Source organism: Talaromyces proteolyticus (genome assembly GCF_021365285.1).
Source record: "Talaromyces proteolyticus strain PMI_201 chromosome Unknown BGW36scaffold_3, whole genome shotgun sequence".
Lineage (NCBI taxonomy): Eukaryota > Fungi > Ascomycota > Eurotiomycetes > Eurotiales > Trichocomaceae > Talaromyces > Talaromyces proteolyticus.
The window spans coordinates 2,173,478-2,189,875 of record NW_025764279.1 but is presented as its reverse complement, the minus strand read 5'-3'; the positions used below and the strand labels follow the sequence as shown (position 1 = coordinate 2,189,875).

Below are 16,398 nucleotides of genomic sequence, written 5' to 3'. Positions count from 1 at the left end.
ATTGCGGATAGCAAGAGTCTTTAACTTTGCCGCTATACAAGCCATACTCTACTTGAGGAAAGACGTCGCGCTGTAATAAAATACTCTGACCAAAGTTAATTAGATCTGAAATTTATATAAACAATCTAAGATCTCCTTCTTTTTTTCAAAATTCACTCAACCAAATTCACTCAGCTTTCAGATTTCAACTCATTTAATCTTTACCGCTACTTTGGATCTGTGGTTATTATTATTCTACGTCTTCATCATGCATTTTAAGATTTCTTCCGTCGTTGTACTGCTTTCTTTGGTAGTACTAGGCTCTACAGCGCCAGTTCCGGCACCAGACCCGGCACCTTGTGGTATTGTTGGGTAAATAGCCTCTTAATCTGTTCTACGGAATAAACGATTGCTAATTTGTTTTTTTGATATTGTTAGTGCCGCTATGTAAGTAACTTTTTTTAATAATTGCTTGAGACAATTCACTTTTATGGGCTGTTATTAATATTGTATATTACAATAGCAAAGCGTGTACCAGTATATTGTCGAAATGAGAAGGGATAGAGGATAAGGGATAGTGGATAAGGGGAGGGGAGAAATAAGGGGAAAATAAGGAGAGGGGAGGGGTGGAGGTTAAGGGGAGAGGAGGAATAAGAGGATAGAGGTTAAGAGATAGGATAAAAGGATTGTGACCACTCAAACATTTGCTCTATTGTCTATAATGTGATAGGCCTAGTTGGGCTACACTACAAACGGTGTGACCTAGGAGCCGTAGAACTCTCAAAAGCCGAGGCTCGGGAGTACTGTTCCCAAAAGAACTTCTGACCTCAGGAGCGTGTTAACATTGGGCCATGTAAAGAGTCACGTGACGGATTAGTGGATTAGTTGGAGGGCAAGGAGGAGGCACACACATCGACACTCTCTACGGTCGACAACCTAATTGATGATAATAATCTAAATAATAAAAGATTTAAATTATTTGCATTCTACGACATAACTAGGATATTCTTAGTGATTGATAATTTCTGAGACTCGCATTTCAGGGTATATCTTTAATAACAAGAATTGTAATATATATGTAATATTAACCATGCCTTTGTGTATATCAATCAGATACCACAATATGAAAATATTAAATTGTAGTTGATTTCAATTTCAATTGATTGCTTTTGCCCGAGCCAAATCTAATACTTTTAGAGGACGTAGTTTGAACCTCTACCGTTTCTATACGATACCACTGTGTACGCTGGTATGGAGGTCAGGGAATAACCCTGCGCAAAGTGAAACAGGATGCCACATACGTAGGGCCTTGCCTGAAAAGAAGGTCACCGTGTTGAACAGCCACTAATTGTTTCTCAGGATGCAGTTTCTGTTTAAGCAGCAGAGGTATCCATCTCCTCTCGCTTCGCCCCTCTCCATTTCGGGCCATATCGCAGCACCATGAACACAAATGGGCTAAAAACAAGCCACATTCCAGCGATCATAACTGCCATCCATCCCACTCCACCAGCCTTATTCAAGGGACCTGCAAACGCCACGCCACCGGCACCCATCCAACAACGAGCCAGATTCATCGCTGCCGATGCGGCCCCTGGTTTGGTGCGATTCAGGTCCATAATCAGATTATTAAAGCCGGAGAAGGCGCTTGCATTACCAAAAGATTGCAAGAACAGGAAAATCATGGGCGCGGCGAGCGACGTCTCGGTTTGCATCGTCCAGCCATATGCTACTAGGCTAATACCAGCTAGAACGAGAACATGAATACCAACTTGAAGACGGGCAACTTCGATGGGAAAGTCTGTCAGGTCTTGTTGTTTGTCTTTCGAGATTTCCATTCCGAGCTGCTTTGCATGACGACGGAAATTCCAGTCGAGAAGACGTCCGGTGAAGAGGACTGAGGTCATTGTGCCAACGCCGGTGGCGAGGTAGCAAAGACTGATTTGTAGGGTGTTAAAGCCGTAGTGTTCTTGTAGTTGGTCTGGCATGGTGGATAAAACCATGTAGGAGCTTGCGTAGATGAGACCGCTGTATAGTAATAAGATACAGACTTCTTTATCTAGAAATATTTTCAGAGAGCTGAAAGGGTTTAGTTGTGCTCTAAGCGCCATGGGAGCCTGTCTATCCACCGATGCGCTTCTCGTAGTTGAACACACTTGCTGCTGTTTCCGGCTTCGAAGATAAACTAGCAACGACATATTCCACTTTGGAGGTGGAATAGAGCCATTGCCAACGATATTACGACTGGTTTCAGGCAAGAATACCAACAGGACAACGAATACCACCGAAGAAAAAATAGTGAGGAACCAGAAGATAGACCTCCAGCCTAGGTAATGACTCAGTAGCCCTCCAATGACCTATTCCAAGAGACAAACGTCGTCAGCACCATATAGCCATCCTTATAATCAGAAACTGCGACAGGGGTTTACCGGTCCTAAAGCTGGACCAACCATCCAGCCCATCTGCACGTATGATGTATAGCTTCCTCGTTCAGCTGAAGTGACAATGTCGGAGACGGTTGCCAGAGAGAGCGCAATTGTGCCGCTGCTGCCAGCACTCTGAAGACAGCGCATAACAAACAAAAGGGCATAATTCCCTTTCACCGCTGCGCCAACACAACCAGCGATGTAAATGATAAAGGTGACCACGAGCGCGGGTCTTCGGCCGGTCTCGTCAGATAAGTTCCCTGTAAACGATGGGGCGATGCCTTGGACGATCTATGGAGTCACACAGGTATTAGATGTCCTCTTGCAAAAAAAACTGAGTAATGTTTTAGTAACCTACCAAGTAAGCCGTAATTGTTAGATTAATATCACTGATAGACACGTGCAGTTCCTCCGCCAGCATTGGAATCACGGGATAGTACATGCTCCCTGTCAGCGGGGGTAAAAGGGTTGTTAGAGCGACGATCAAGACGATTAGCCTCTTTTCAGCAACCTTAAAGGTTGAGAAAACAGCTTCCGAATTTTGGTTTTTTGCTTCTTTTCCCCGTGGCTCTGAAGAATCCGAGCTGGCAACTCCTTTCTCGGGGTCTAGCGTATTCGGCGCTGTTGTTGCGTGTTTAGAATGCTGTTCTGAAGAGATGACATCTAAGATATGGTCATCATGATCTATGCCAGGTATAGATTCACGTCCTGCATGTGGATTATCGGCAACATTGTCGTGGATTTGCTTGTCTGTACCTTGCGCCGACATGATGCCGACAATGAATAACGATAGGATGTATTCTAAACAGAGAAGGAAACCGCAAGATTGAACGCTAAAGGCCGTGACTCGGGATAAATCAGGATAATGAAAACAATGCTAGGTACAAAGTAGACAAACGACCAAGAAAGCAAGCCTTATTGTAATAGTTGCGGCTATATCGGTGGGCGGCCGAGACCCGGTCTTCGTCCCGGTAGGTGTCCCTTATTATGGTTAAATACTCGCCATGTGCTGCTAGAAAAATGCGATAAAGGGTCTTGTAGAAAGGAATTTTGAAAGAACAAATGCAATCACAAGTAAGAATTATATCCTATAGCTGATTTTCATAATCGCTTAAATTTTGAATTTCTGAAATTAGTCTGTAAATTAAGGCAAAAGTGCTTATTTGGTATTTCATACGAACCAGGAAACTCAATAAACATAGAGTATAATTGAATGCTGAATGCAGGCCGATGCTCCTTTCGTGGATTGGAAAGGTTGAAACAGTTTCCTTAGTATCCTCAAGCGGCCAGAAGACATCCAATAACCTCGTTAACCGTCTGGTTAAAAAGATAGTTGGTGTATTCTATCTAAGCTGTATTTAGAAAGCATAGCAGCAAATTATCTACATTAGCGTGATTAGGGCATTTGTGCTTCGGTCTGACCGAGGAGCAAATCGTATTCATTCATAAAATTCGGGTCAAATATCCCATCGGCTGCCAAGTTCATGTCTCCGTACAGCACATCAGCATCGGGAAAGACCTGCTGGGCAACTTGTTGCGGCATACTAGTGGATACACTAGCAACTGGGCCAGGTATTAGTCCACTTCTTTGTAGGAGATCATCGATGCCTTTCGTAATTCCAACTAGCAGATGATGTGGATGCATCGAAGCCGCCACTTCCTTCAGAACCGAGACCAGCGTGATCATGAGACGCTGAACTTCTTGAATATCAAGTCGAACGGATGCGGAGAGTCGAGTGGATACCTTGAGCAGGAAGACTATGGCGAATGCAATCATAATATGAAAATAAGTTGGCAGGCCATTAAGGTAGGATTGGATCTCAGTGTCCGAGACTACAGCCCGCAGTATAGATACGGCAGAAAGAACGGCGGAGTTAGCGATTTCGTCTACCTCGAGAGCCACATCGAACGCTCTATTTTTAGGCTGGTTTGAACCGGACCCTCGAAGTGCATGCGAGCAAAGGTAGAGCTTGGCAAAGTGATATTGTATCCCGACCCCTTTGCGGGGGTAATTGCCCACATGAGCATTAACCTTAAATCGGTCCGTCCACTCAGCACGAAGACTATCCAGGGCGATACTGAACCGTCGTACTAGCGGGACATCTGCATCAGAAAGCGGTCGGTCGACATTTGCACCAAAGGTATCATAAACATTGGAGCAGATACTCCAGCGGAGAACCTGGCTCACCAACCGCGCATCATCCTCCGTGGCATGCTCACACTCCAGAAACTTTCGCGCATCCCGCACAGCTTCACATTCTCGAGTAATCGGCGGTCTACCATACGGTACAGAAAAATGATGATCGCACGCATAGACTAGGAGATATAAACGGGTACGTAAATGTTGTTCTCGATCGCCTTGGAGAGCTCTGAAGAAGCTTCTGTGAAGCTGCAAGTCTGTGGCTATTCGAACGGCAATTCCCACCAATGACCAAGACATATCACCGAGCCAGAAAGCACCAATGCAGAGTGCCCTGACGTCATCAACTGTGTTCCTTTTGGAGAAACTCAAAGCGGCGCTCATGGCGATGAATTCTTTGTAGAGTAGGTCATAATCAGGGGAGGCTAGATGAAGTGAGCCCACTGCACATATAGCGGTCGCTAAGAAAGGTGAAGCCTCTCGAATGCTTTCTAGTGTTGCGGAACTATATTCTCCCAGAATCCCATACACAAAGTGATCGAGTCTGTTTTGGTATTCACTGAGATACTTCCGAGCATTCTCAACAGTTATCCCACCACGGGAAACAATGTCCTGACGTGATTTCGGTTGAGTAGAGGCAGTTGACTGCAGGTAATGACCAGGAAGAGCACTTGGACTGGACTCAAGATCTATGACGATTTTCCAGCGACCAGTGTCTTCGCTCGCAGCACCTAAATTTCCCTGCTGATAGTCTTCAGGTGCGGGTTCATTGACGGATGACGGATCCTCTGATATTTCCTCGCGTCGCCAATAATCGTTTGAGCTGGAGCCATCATTGACCATTGTCGACATAGTCTCCTCTAGCTTTTGGATTTTCTGTTCTATTGCTTGCTTCCATCTAGCAAGCGCGATGAATTGGTATGCGTATGCTACAATGACTAAGACCAAAGACTACATACGATACATCATTCTCAAGCAGCATCTGCAGACTGCGATTCACAGTACAAGATAGGCCCTTCTTCTTGCACCGAGCACATGGTGGTTGGGAATCCGGCATATGGCATTTGATCTAGCAACGGCTTTAGTGCTCTCGCCACTCTGTTGGATACGTTGAAGGAAATTTGGTTGGATGCACCTTCTGCTTACGACAGGCCACGCAGGCCGTGATCTTGCGGCTAATTTCAGGCGGTTTCGGGTCGCCAAACATGTCTCGAAACGAGCGCACCGAAGATCGTGACGCTTCAGCGTCTGCCATCCTCTCTTCAAATATACTCCTAGCACGCGCGACGACGGCAGGGTAGTTCTCAAGAATGCACCGGATAAGCAAAGGCAGGAGGAAGAATGGAATAGTGAACGACAAAGGGCGACTCTCTGCGCTAAGCCCGAAGAAGACGTTCGTCGATCCCTAATTTGGTATCACGCCACAAATATCGGCTAACCGGAATAGTGTTAGGGCTGATATAAAGCGATATCGCTATAAGGAAGCAATCTCAATCTTGATCTTGAATAATTACTAGGAAGTTGATAACTACAGTAGATCTAAGCTATGAACTGCACTCTTGCGACAGGCAGGTAGGCAATTGGCATTTAGCAGGCACTCCAAGCAGAATTTGATTGGTCTGAAGGCAAGATTGAATGAATGAACGTGCAAAACCATCTCCAATGAACTGCTCAACATGGTTATCTTCCTCTGCAGCGATAGGGCCCCGAAGAAGTGTCAGATAGCAGGTCAAGAAGCGCTACCATACCAGCACCGGTTTCATCTTACTAATCGTGTCCACCACCGACGGCGACTGGTCTCGCTTCAGAGGTTGGGTTGTCAGCCCAGCTGCCGTAGAAAGGAGCTGCCAGGGAGTATCGGAAATATCCCGCGGAGTAGTCCTTATCTGGCACGCGTTCTGTAGGAATGTGTTTTACTGTTAGAATAGCATATCTGAGTGACCCCAACAAATCGAGTGGAAGAAATACAGTGCCTGGCGGATATTACGGGCAAAAACCACAGGGCAGGACGGGAATTGCTCACCGTGGTCAGGTGGAAAATGGATCCGACGGTGATCATAATACTGCTTACGCAGATCGGTTCCTTCACTCTTATTATGAAAAGTCGCATACACGCTCGCTCGGGCCTTGTCGGTATTGTTCGGAGCAGAGCGATGCGCCAGATGGGATCCGAAGATCAAGATGTCGCCCGTGTCAAGAGGCACTTTGATCCATTCATGGGAATTCTGCCACTCGAGGCTGATGAAACCCTTGGTGCAATCAACCTCCATCTTATGCGACCCCGGAACGATCTCCAAGCACCCATTCTCAGGGGTTGCAGGATCAACGGCAAAGTTAGCCGTGATATGTTCCATATCACCTAAGTGGGCGTAGGCTCGAGCATCTAAATGTGCCCGGAAGCCATTGCTCTTGGCTTGCTTATAATTGATTTTGTCCTTGAACAGGAGAACTTCCTAAGCTTCTATGTTAGCGCTTCCAGCCTGTTGCCAGCACAATTGTGGTTCTGGGTGCGGTTGATACATCACCAGCTAGGGTACCCAAGATGTCACCCAGAGCTTTGCCACAGATCAGCCCCTGGAGCTGAGGATGCCAATCAACAAAGTTCTCTGTGCGCATCAAGATTCTCTCGCCTGTGGAACTCTTTTCGTCGTAAGGCATCCATTTGCCGGGCTCGCGTGGCCAGGCCTTCACCTCCTCACTCCATACTTGGAGGTCGTGAGGATTCTCTAGCAGTTGGTGTTCATGAGCCCGCAGTATCAAGAAGCCCTCTTTGTGGTAAGAGTCAATTTGCTCCTGAGAAAGTTGGAACGGCATTGTAATAGTATGCTTAGCAGTATGACAAGTGTATCTCTTCAAGATGTCGACTAGATCTTAGATTACTGAGTTGCATAGCATCCAAAAAAGGTCTATCCAATTCCTTATTTATCTTCATTCTTCATATCTTGATGATGGCACACCATTCTAAATGTCGGCGCCCTGCCGGTGCCATTAGAGTACACTCTTGCTGTCCTGAGAAAGGGAACCATGTCATAGACAGCTTCGATGTTTTCCCCGGTCTGCTATTCTGTATAGTCGGTGTGTTACCGACCTACCTCTGTTGTATGCTGGTAGAGGCAGGGCTTGGCGCAGAGGTCGGTTGCTCGCCGTCAATATCGGAGTTCGCACCGGTACGGCGATGGCGGAAGCACTTTCTCAAAAATGGGAGAGCGTCAAGGTGTCACACTACCACATGCCACATATAGCTAGTAAGATTAATGTAACAATGATATTTATACTGGGGTAGTCTGCAGGCACATGCAGGATGCTGCATTTGTTACTACCCCGCAGATAAGCATTCTTCAGTCAGTCGCACGGGTTGCGTGATTGCTCGAATCGACAAGGACCAGGGATACCACACTGATTGACCATATGCGATGAAAAGATTGATTGCGATGGAAAAAAAAAGGAAAGGAAATGACGCAAATAGCGAGATGGAGAGGAATCGCTCTCTCCCCGAGTTCCCATCGAGGACGCTTGCCTCTTGCGTCAGCCCTCGCTGAACCTTCGACTCCTTCAAATACATTTAAGTCTTTCTTCAACATCGAAACGCATTCAATCGTAAAGTTTTGAAGTCAGACTCCCAAAAATCAGATCCCAAAGACACAATGACGGGTCTTCAACCAGGAGACACTTTCCCCACCGGCGTGACTTTTTCGTACGTCCCATATACCGATGAAAAGAGTGACATCTCTGCTTGTGGCGTCCCCGTAAACTACGACGCTTCCAAAGGTACATATCCCTGTATCTAAATTAAGCAACGAAAGTGCCTTGCTAATGGATCATTGTCCAGAATTTGCTGGCAAAAAGGTCGTCCTTGTCTCCGTACCCGGAGCATTCACTCCGACCTGCTCTGAAAAACATCTCCCAGGCTATATAGAAAATTGGCAGAAGTTCAAAGAGAAAGGGGTCGACATCATCGCTGTCATTGCAAGTAACGATGCATATGTGATGAGTGCCTGGAGCAAGTCCAATAACATCAAGAACGATGATATTGTACGTTCTTCTTTAATTCGTTCGTGCTACGTATACCGCGTGTATTAACACCATAAAGCTGTTCCTATCTGACCCCGGAGCGGCCTTTTCCAAAGATATCGGTTGGACTAAAGGTGAACGCACTGCGAGATATGCTCTTTTGATTGATAATAACCAGATTGTGTATGCTGAAAAAGAGCCTGGCCGTGAGGTGACTGTTTCCTCTGCTGATGAGGTACTAAGAAACATTTAAAGCTAAAAGAGCTGTAATTACAGTCACACTCAAGGTCTGGGTAGGAGATATTTCTAGTAAGAGGTTCACAAGTGTTTTTTAAGTAGTTTACAGATTCAAATAGCCTTGCACGATCACTAGATATGTCAGGTTTTAAGAATAAGAACGAGTGAAGTAAATCCCGGAAATATTGAACTGAGTATTACGAATTGACATTAGACTGCTCGTTTCTCTCTTGCGTTCTTAAAAGTCTTAAAGCATGCAAGTTGCATCCGGATGTCGTCGTGTAAGACAGATCCATTTCATAGAAGAATAACAATTACCCCCCAAGATAAGCTTATTTCAACTTAATATTTGAATAAATGTACTCTGCTTAATTTCGACCCACCTATCAATTAATATCAATCGATGTTAACCATAAATATCCCTATTTACTCTAAGCGGTCTGGAATTTTATCAAGCATATTGCATTAGGATCGAGAAAAAAGACATGCATTCTGCAAGAAACATCATAGACGAAAACATAAATACAGTAAGTAGACTATTACTATAAATTTAATTAAGCCAGATATATAACTCCAGCACTATGCAAGAGCCTTAAGAAATAGCCCCCTCAACTCTTCCACTGTCTCCTTCGGGCGCGGGAGGCTCTTAGAAACCCTATCATTAACAACAACAACAATCAGAGTTCCACCAGAAGCCGCAAGCAAGGCAGCTTGCAGTCCACCAACACTGTCAACAAAGACTTTCTGTCGATATGGAAGTCCCTCGGCCAGATCAAGGAAGTTGTCAGGGGAAATCATCAGCGGCTGACTTCCTGTTGAGCTGTATACAGCATTGAAAATGACTATGTGAACGACATTTGAATGCGTGCCAATCCCAGCTAATACAGCGTTATTACCAATATGCATCAGGAATGATCCATCGCCATCAATGCACCAGACTCGACCACGGGATGATGGAAACCCCAGGGCTAGTCCGTGAGCTAGAGCAAATGCATGACCCATAGCGCCAATGCAGAAGAAGTTCGGTCCGAGATCATCCCCTTTCTCCTTGCGGATCATGTACAGTTCGCGACTATTTCCACCAAGGGAAGAGACCGAGGCGTCGGTATCCTTGACGTGTTCAAGTACGTGGCGGATAGTAAATTCACGAGAAAGTGGTAGATCTTCTTGTCCTATCGGCGAGAGCCAACGTCTCGCTTTGACGAAGCTTGTTCCCGGGGCACGCAATACCTCCTGCGCTAGCTCGTCCTTGTCGGATTCGTATTCTGCAAAGGTATTTCGTGGAACAATCAGTGCTACTGGGGTTTTCTCTCGCAGAGATCTTTCAATAAGACGCGCGATAGTCTCTTTAGCGCCGTCCAAAGTGTCTGGAATCTCCTCAAAGGGGAAGTCATTGGCTCTAAGGTTGTCCAGAAGGCGAGGCCCGATAAGAGCATGTTGGGGTTCGTCCTTTTCCCCAGGTTTGCCACGCCATCCAACCATGACTAGCATGGGAATACCGAAGACTTCTTTAGCGGCAAGTGACTGCAATGGGTTGAGCGCATTGGAAAGTCCCGAATTCTGGACGTACGCCAATGCAACATTTCGAGTAGCTAGGTAGTATCCAGCAGCAAGCGCTATTGCAGCACCTTCGCTGGCCGTGACGATATGCTCAGACTCAGGCTTTGTAGCCGAAAAATAAGACAATAAACCACTGAGACTGGAGTCAGGTACGCCAAACGCGACGTTAATATCGTTTGCGAGGAGTGCTTCATTGTTGAACTGGCGAGGATCAAAGCGGGCCATACTGACGAAGGATCAGAGACTTGAAGGGAGTATATGCTACAATCTAATGGGAGTGAGTATCAATTTTGAATGTTCTATCTCTACAGATGAACACACTTTCTATCGGAGGAGTGAGCTGGTAATAAGCATCGGCATTCCGCTATACATCCCGATGTAAACTGGTGATAAACCCAAGGTAGGAATATCGCAAGTGACGATATCGTGATTGTGTTCATTTTCTCTCCCACCACACCCTTCATGTCCCCTGGGAAGTGATTACCGATTACAGCCTCGAGCTTCAATCGGAAAAAAGACCGGGGGTTTTTCGACCGATGGCGAGCTGAAAATGATGCTATCACAACTGTGTCTGACGACTTGACATTGTGATGGGTGGCCTGAATTTTTGAAGTGGGGGGATGAATCAACTTAGCGATTAAAGCGGATGATAATATATTGCTATGCATACAATCTCACTGCCAAATCAAGCTCGGGGTTTAATCGGATAGCGAGCTACTAAGTCCATATACCATGTTTCACTTCAATCCTGTTATTGAGGTCTATCAAGGCGGTGCATTTTCCGAGACCTCTCGGTGCTATACCGGCATGGATAGGGCTAGTGGAGACGACCTAAAAAGGTAATCAGTCACGCGCCACCCAAAAGCGAAATATCGCTTAAGCTTGTTTACTTTCTAAATCGGGAGTCTTACTTGGAGGGGTGCCCTCAACTGCTGCAACCAACCGTCGGTTCCGCTGATTATATCTGCAGTGTATGCATATCATCGGAGTTTCTCTATAGAATGAGAAATAACTCCGACGGCCTCTGAAGCCTCTTCCCGTGACTATTGGGCAGAAGTCTCACATCATATGCGGCGCTCTATATAAGCCTGTTCTAGAGCAAGAACCTCGCTGCATGCGGGGGTTGAGAGTCATCCCTCATGATAATTAACAAAAACCTCTTAAATACACCTCGACAAGGATTGAAAGGGCGAGTAGTACAAAAGCAGTCAGCGTCAGCAGCTCCCCAACGCCATGATGCCGTCATTAACAGAAACCATGGCGAAATAATGAGGGGATGGGAGGGAGGGTAGGATGAGAATGGGATATTCACGTCACCAAATTGGTTGATACGATATCGACAGCTTAGGAAAAAGATCGATGGCCAAGTTGATGAGGCTTACACCAACAAAATCTCGTGAAGTTATCAGTGCCACAGCTCGCTAACTTCAGAACTCTAGACTTGTCTCGCAACCCGCAAAGGTGACGGAGGTATCGCCGGTCATCAGTATCAAAGATTGCCAATCCATTCCTGCAGGATAGATATTCCCATTTGAGGAGAATGCATCGGCGTCCATCCACGATAGCTTGAGCAGGACTTGGAAGGCATTCTAACCCCGCCTGAAAAGATATAAATGGGCATTGTAAAACGGCCACCAGACATCCTCTGGCAATGTTTATAAGCAGCTGTCCTTCCAACTTTTTCTGATTAATTTGTGCTCCTTGTACAGTTTATCCTCTAGACTCCATTGTCTACTGCAAAGATACTTGTTCCATCAAAGTTTCAGTCGACGCCACCATGTCTGCGTCAATTAGATCCTTGCTTGCACAGGAAAAAGGCCGAATCCGCCTGCTGGAAGCCCATGATGAACTCTCCAGAGAAATTGTTCGCAATGGTATCGGCGATGACGGCCAGACATTTCATGGTACATGGATTAGCGGTCTCACCCAGACCACCTATCTCGGGATCCCTGATACTGAATTGATTTCTCCTCTGGAGCGGGCTGCTTTGATCACACGCACTCAGAGCCCACCTACAAACACTCGTCCATTGTGCACTGTATATGATGCGGACAGTGGTGGCAAGCGCGACGACATCCCAGCCTTGGTAGAATCTTTGGCCAAACAAGGAGTCTCCATGATCATTATTGAAGACAAGGCAGCCTTTGAACCGGGCAAAAAAGTGAACTCGCTCAAAGAGACGTCCGGATTGCAAGCCCAGGCCGACATGTATGAGTTCGCTCAGACCATCCGGGCTTTCTCTACCGCGGCGGCAAACTTCGACATGATGATCACGGCCCGAATTGAGACTTTCACTGTACGTACTATCAAAGATGATGAGGCCGAGGAGAAAGAGTCGTTGAAAGAGGCACTTCGTGATGCTCTTCGACGAGCTGCGGTCTACCGAAGTGCCAGGGCCGATGCAATCATGATCCATAGTAAAAGTCCCTCTCCGGACGAGGTTCTGTCCTTCTTAGCAGGATATCGTGCCAACGACCCCATCACCCCATTAGTAATTGTTCCGACCACTTATGCCAAAACAAGTGAGGATGCCTTTTATAATGCGGGTGCAAATGTTATCATCTATGCGAATCATCTCATGCGAGCAAAGATCAGCGCAGTCAGCAAATTCTCCGAGCAGTTCTTAGCTGAGAGACCGGCTCTGTTCGCACAGGACAAGGATCTAAACAATTGCGTCCAGGTGCAGAATTATGGCTGCCTGTTGCAACGGTTGCTTGGCAAGAAGAATCTCGACGAGGCTGTCAAATGGTATCGGATTCTAGCAGAAGCATATGCAATTGAAAACATGGCCCGCGTCGTCAAGTGCCTGCTTAACGGCAAGCGATGCAGCGAGGCCGATAAGTACATTATTTCTGTGAAAGAGCTGCTGAAGATTAATGCCTGTCAACTTTCTTCTTTGGAGCTTCTGAAAGCATAATGCAAGATGCATGTCGTTGGAGAACTTGTCTAATGTTTTTGATCATAGTGCCATAGTGGAATCATATCGAGGAATCTGGAATTTGCTGAAGATGCTTTTAGCAGGACTCCCTAATGAAATTGAATAACATTGTGTTAAGCTGAATGTAAAGTTCATGAACTAAGAAAAACTCCAATCCTCGCTATTACTATGTTACACCTTGTGGAAGGCAGTAAAAAGTTTGAAGTATGAATAATCATGATGTAGGATGTTAAAAACAGTGTCTCAAGGGACTTGACTGGAGATCGTTGTATCGAGAAGTCAATTGGGGGATAAAAGAAGCATGATTAAAGTTGCAGGTTCTATGTAGACGTTTATGGTAGAAGGAAAGTCGCCCGATAGGCTAAACTATACTTAGAATAGCCGGCGTCCGATAAGATAAGAAACGCACGGGCCATCCACGGAAAAAGTGCCTGAAATTTTGGAAACAGGAATGAACGAACTGCCTAGTGACCCGCCAGCGCGCCCTGCTCTGTTGAAATAACGACCATCGCGGTGATTTAACTTGCATCGTTTGATTCCTGTAATCATGGCGGAAGCATCTACCCCGAAAAAGCCGGTGCACACGATCGTGCTCGATGCCGGACCCCTCCTCAAGAATGTGCCCCCGCTATCGACATTACTCGCCCAGGCAGAAGAACTAGTCACCACACCCGCCGTTGTGGGCGAGATTCGCGACCCCGATGCTCGGGCTCGAGTTCAAACGCTTTATCTTCCCTTTTTGAAACAGAGGACGCCGTCTCCTACGAGCGTACAGGTAATCTCTGGGTTTGCGCGCAAGACGGGGGATCTGGTCGTGCTGAGCAAGGTTGATATTGAAATTTTGGCTCTGGCATATGAAATTGAGTGCGAGAGAAATGGCGGTGATTGGAGATTGAGAAGTGTTCCTGGTCAAAAAGGATTGAATGGAAAGCCTCCTGCGAAAGAGGAGAAGCAAGACGGAAATATAGAGGAGGGCGAGAAATCAGGAGAAAAGAACGATGCCACCCATGCCATTGATTCTTCGAATACTGAATCGGTGTCGAATGACCTGGAGAACACTCACCTTGATGAAAACGCTGATCAAAGGATCGTGGAACCGACAGCTACAGAAGAAAAAGCACCACTTACGGAGCCGGTGGGTAATGTTGAAGATGCGGAAAGCCCTGTAGAAGAATTGGAAGATGACGACGGCGAAGATTCAGATGGAGGAGGCGAATGGATCACACCTTCCAATATAAAAAAGAAACAAATCAAGGATGACGCTGAAATGGTATCGGCCGTCCAAGAACCCAAAATCATGCAAGTCGCCTCTATGACAACTGATTTTGCTGTAAGTCACGCACACATTGCGATTCAGAACAAATTACTAATGTTCCTTGCAGTGCCAAAACGTTCTCTTACAAATGAACCTCAATCTTCTCTCCACAACGACTCTGCAAAGAATTCGTCACTTAAAGACGTTTATTAAACGTTGCCATGCATGCTTCTCTACAACCAAAGAAATGAACAAACAGTTCTGCCCTCGCTGCGGTAAAGACACCCTTACCCGAGTGTCCTGTTCCACAGATGCCAATGGTCAATTCAAACTCCACCTCAAGAAAAACATGCAATGGAACACGCGCGGAAATGTATACAGCATTCCCAAGGCAACGCATGGCTCTGCGAATGGCAAATGGAAAGGCGGTGGTGGAAAAGGTGGATGGGGAACCGACCTCATTCTCGCCGAGGATCAGAAAGAATATGTTCGTGCTGTCACTGATGAGCAGCGACAGCAGCGAAGGGAGCACGATCTTATGGACGAGGACTATCTGCCTGGTATCCTGACCGGAGAGCGACACAGATCGGGCGGTAGGATCAAAGTCGGCGCTGGCCGTAACGTGAATTCCAGAAAACGATAATGGCTACGCATATGGTATTGCATATTTATGGAGTCCTGGATGATATGAAAAGATATTTCTTTCAATGGGGTAGATAAAATTATACATGACCCTCATGAGACATGATAGCTTGATATTGCAGATTTAATCAAAACTGTTTCCGAATAACGCTACTGCCACTAGCAATGTCGAAATTCTCACTGTAATCATGGTCTTCCTAACTTTTGCGGTAGACCAAGTACAAAACACCATTCGCCAAACTCAATGAAACGATACATTTAACCATTCAAAAAACCCTGCCATGGCCCCAACTGTCTTTCTACTCTATAAATGATTTATGACTTGGCGGCTTCCTTGTCCGGCTGCTGCGTAAGAAGCAGACCGTAGCGTTTTTTGAGCGTAACTCGGTGCCTATTCAACGATGCCCATTAGCCAATTGGTTCCATTTACAATAGTGAGTCTAAAACGGAATTCATAGGTTTCCACCCACCTGGAGTACTTGTCATCTGGCGAAAAACGAGCTGGGTGAGCGGACTTGGTGACTTCGCCGCTCAGAACCTTTTTCAAGGTGTCTAAATGCCTATTAGTGAGCTCCTTTAATGAGGTTGAGTTTGACCGTTGGCACGTACAGACACGCTTTCCATCTTTGTCGAGGGTGTACTATCTCGACATTAGCATAAAACTCTGCTAAACTGGAAGTAACAATGGGTTTTGACAGCGACATACCATAAGATGCATCTTGGCGGCTGCTGAGGAGGTCTTGCTAGAGTGCTGGGTTGATTGCTGCTGTTCCTAAATTTCGATGGCAGATTTCTCGATGCGAAAAGGAAATTTTTGGCGCAGCTCTCACCGCCCGCAGTGCTCGGCTGCTGACTGGCTGGCTGCTGACTAACCGTCTGACAAAAGCGTGAAATTTTAGCGGCTGCTGTTGTCCGGCGTCGCCCGCTCTGCGTTTAATTTTTCTCCTTCGTCTCCTCTACACAAACAATCAATACTCCCACACTTCAAGCTTGGTCTCTATGCGAGCGTGCTTCAATGATTTGAATCCACTCTCATATCCAACGTATCTTCAATTATGCCCATGTATCGTTAAGAGTGGCTCTACTATCGTAGGAATAAGTATCCGCGAATCACAATATGCTGGGTGAGCTTCTCCAACTACCTATCCCCCACGCTGCCCATACCCTGTCTCTCGGTGATGACACCTTTTATTTTAATGTCTAGACCAATGGC

General features: G+C 46.2%; 8 protein-coding genes across 8 annotated transcripts; 3 read left to right on the top strand and 5 right to left on the bottom strand.

Annotated features, from left to right (window-relative positions):
* Nucleotides 1–1,352: 1,352 nt before the first annotated feature.
* Nucleotides 1,353–3,171, bottom strand: BGW36DRAFT_394973 (major facilitator superfamily transporter; the record flags this gene model as incomplete). Its single annotated transcript, XM_046217983.1, has 3 exons — nt 1,353–2,333; nt 2,406–2,693; nt 2,761–3,171. 3 exons carry the CDS (start codon nt 3,169–3,171, stop codon nt 1,353–1,355), a joined length of 1,680 nt encoding a protein of 559 aa, XP_046075683.1.
* Nucleotides 3,172–3,540: 369 nt separating this feature from the next.
* On the bottom strand, nt 3,541–5,855 carry BGW36DRAFT_372559 (C6 transcription factor). The gene is made up of 3 exons (XM_046215499.1): nt 5,678–5,855; nt 5,502–5,611; nt 3,541–5,440 (listed from the first exon to the last, which is right to left on the bottom strand). Exons 1-3 carry the CDS (start codon nt 5,795–5,797, stop codon nt 3,799–3,801), a joined length of 1,872 nt encoding a protein of 623 aa, XP_046075682.1. The 5' UTR covers nt 5,798–5,855; the 3' UTR covers nt 3,541–3,798.
* A 58-nt stretch (nt 5,856–5,913) lies between these two features.
* Nucleotides 5,914–7,417, bottom strand: BGW36DRAFT_372558 (uncharacterized protein). Its single transcript, XM_046215498.1, has 4 exons — nt 7,063–7,417; nt 6,566–6,995; nt 5,990–6,440; nt 5,914–5,935 (listed from the first exon to the last, which is right to left on the bottom strand). Exons 1-3 carry the CDS (start codon nt 7,354–7,356, stop codon nt 6,310–6,312), a joined length of 855 nt encoding a protein of 284 aa, XP_046075681.1. The 5' UTR covers nt 7,357–7,417; the 3' UTR covers nt 5,914–5,935; nt 5,990–6,309.
* Nucleotides 7,418–7,870: 453 nt separating this feature from the next.
* BGW36DRAFT_372556 (allergen Asp F3) lies at nt 7,871–8,970 on the top strand. The gene is made up of 3 exons (XM_046215497.1): nt 7,871–8,310; nt 8,372–8,574; nt 8,633–8,970. The coding sequence occupies exons 1-3, from the start codon at nt 8,187–8,189 to the stop codon at nt 8,804–8,806; spliced, it is 501 nt and encodes a 166-aa protein (XP_046075680.1). The 5' UTR covers nt 7,871–8,186; the 3' UTR covers nt 8,807–8,970.
* Nucleotides 8,971–9,350: 380 nt separating this feature from the next.
* Nucleotides 9,351–10,311, bottom strand: BGW36DRAFT_372554 (thiamine diphosphate-binding protein). Its single transcript, XM_046215496.1, has one exon. It carries the CDS (start codon nt 10,279–10,281, stop codon nt 9,370–9,372), a length of 912 nt encoding a protein of 303 aa, XP_046075679.1. The 5' UTR covers nt 10,282–10,311; the 3' UTR covers nt 9,351–9,369.
* Nucleotides 10,312–12,127: 1,816 nt separating this feature from the next.
* Nucleotides 12,128–13,394, top strand: BGW36DRAFT_394965 (putative phosphoenolpyruvate phosphomutase; the record flags this gene model as incomplete). The annotated part of the gene is made up of 2 exons (XM_046217982.1): nt 12,128–13,191; nt 13,316–13,394. 2 exons carry the CDS (start codon nt 12,128–12,130, stop codon nt 13,392–13,394), a joined length of 1,143 nt encoding a protein of 380 aa, XP_046075678.1.
* Nucleotides 13,395–13,750: 356 nt separating this feature from the next.
* BGW36DRAFT_405107 (proteasome maturation ans ribosome synthesis protein Nop10) lies at nt 13,751–15,249 on the top strand. Its single transcript, XM_046218955.1, has 2 exons — nt 13,751–14,618; nt 14,671–15,249. Exons 1-2 carry the CDS (start codon nt 13,836–13,838, stop codon nt 15,184–15,186), a joined length of 1,299 nt encoding a protein of 432 aa, XP_046075677.1. The 5' UTR covers nt 13,751–13,835; the 3' UTR covers nt 15,187–15,249.
* A 2-nt stretch (nt 15,250–15,251) lies between these two features.
* Nucleotides 15,252–15,963, bottom strand: BGW36DRAFT_372549 (putative ribosome biogenesis protein nop10). Its single transcript, XM_046215495.1, has 4 exons — nt 15,892–15,963; nt 15,795–15,825; nt 15,656–15,737; nt 15,252–15,576 (listed from the first exon to the last, which is right to left on the bottom strand). Exons 1-4 carry the CDS (start codon nt 15,901–15,903, stop codon nt 15,501–15,503), a joined length of 201 nt encoding a protein of 66 aa, XP_046075676.1. The 5' UTR covers nt 15,904–15,963; the 3' UTR covers nt 15,252–15,500.
* Nucleotides 15,964–16,398: the final 435 nt, after the last annotated feature.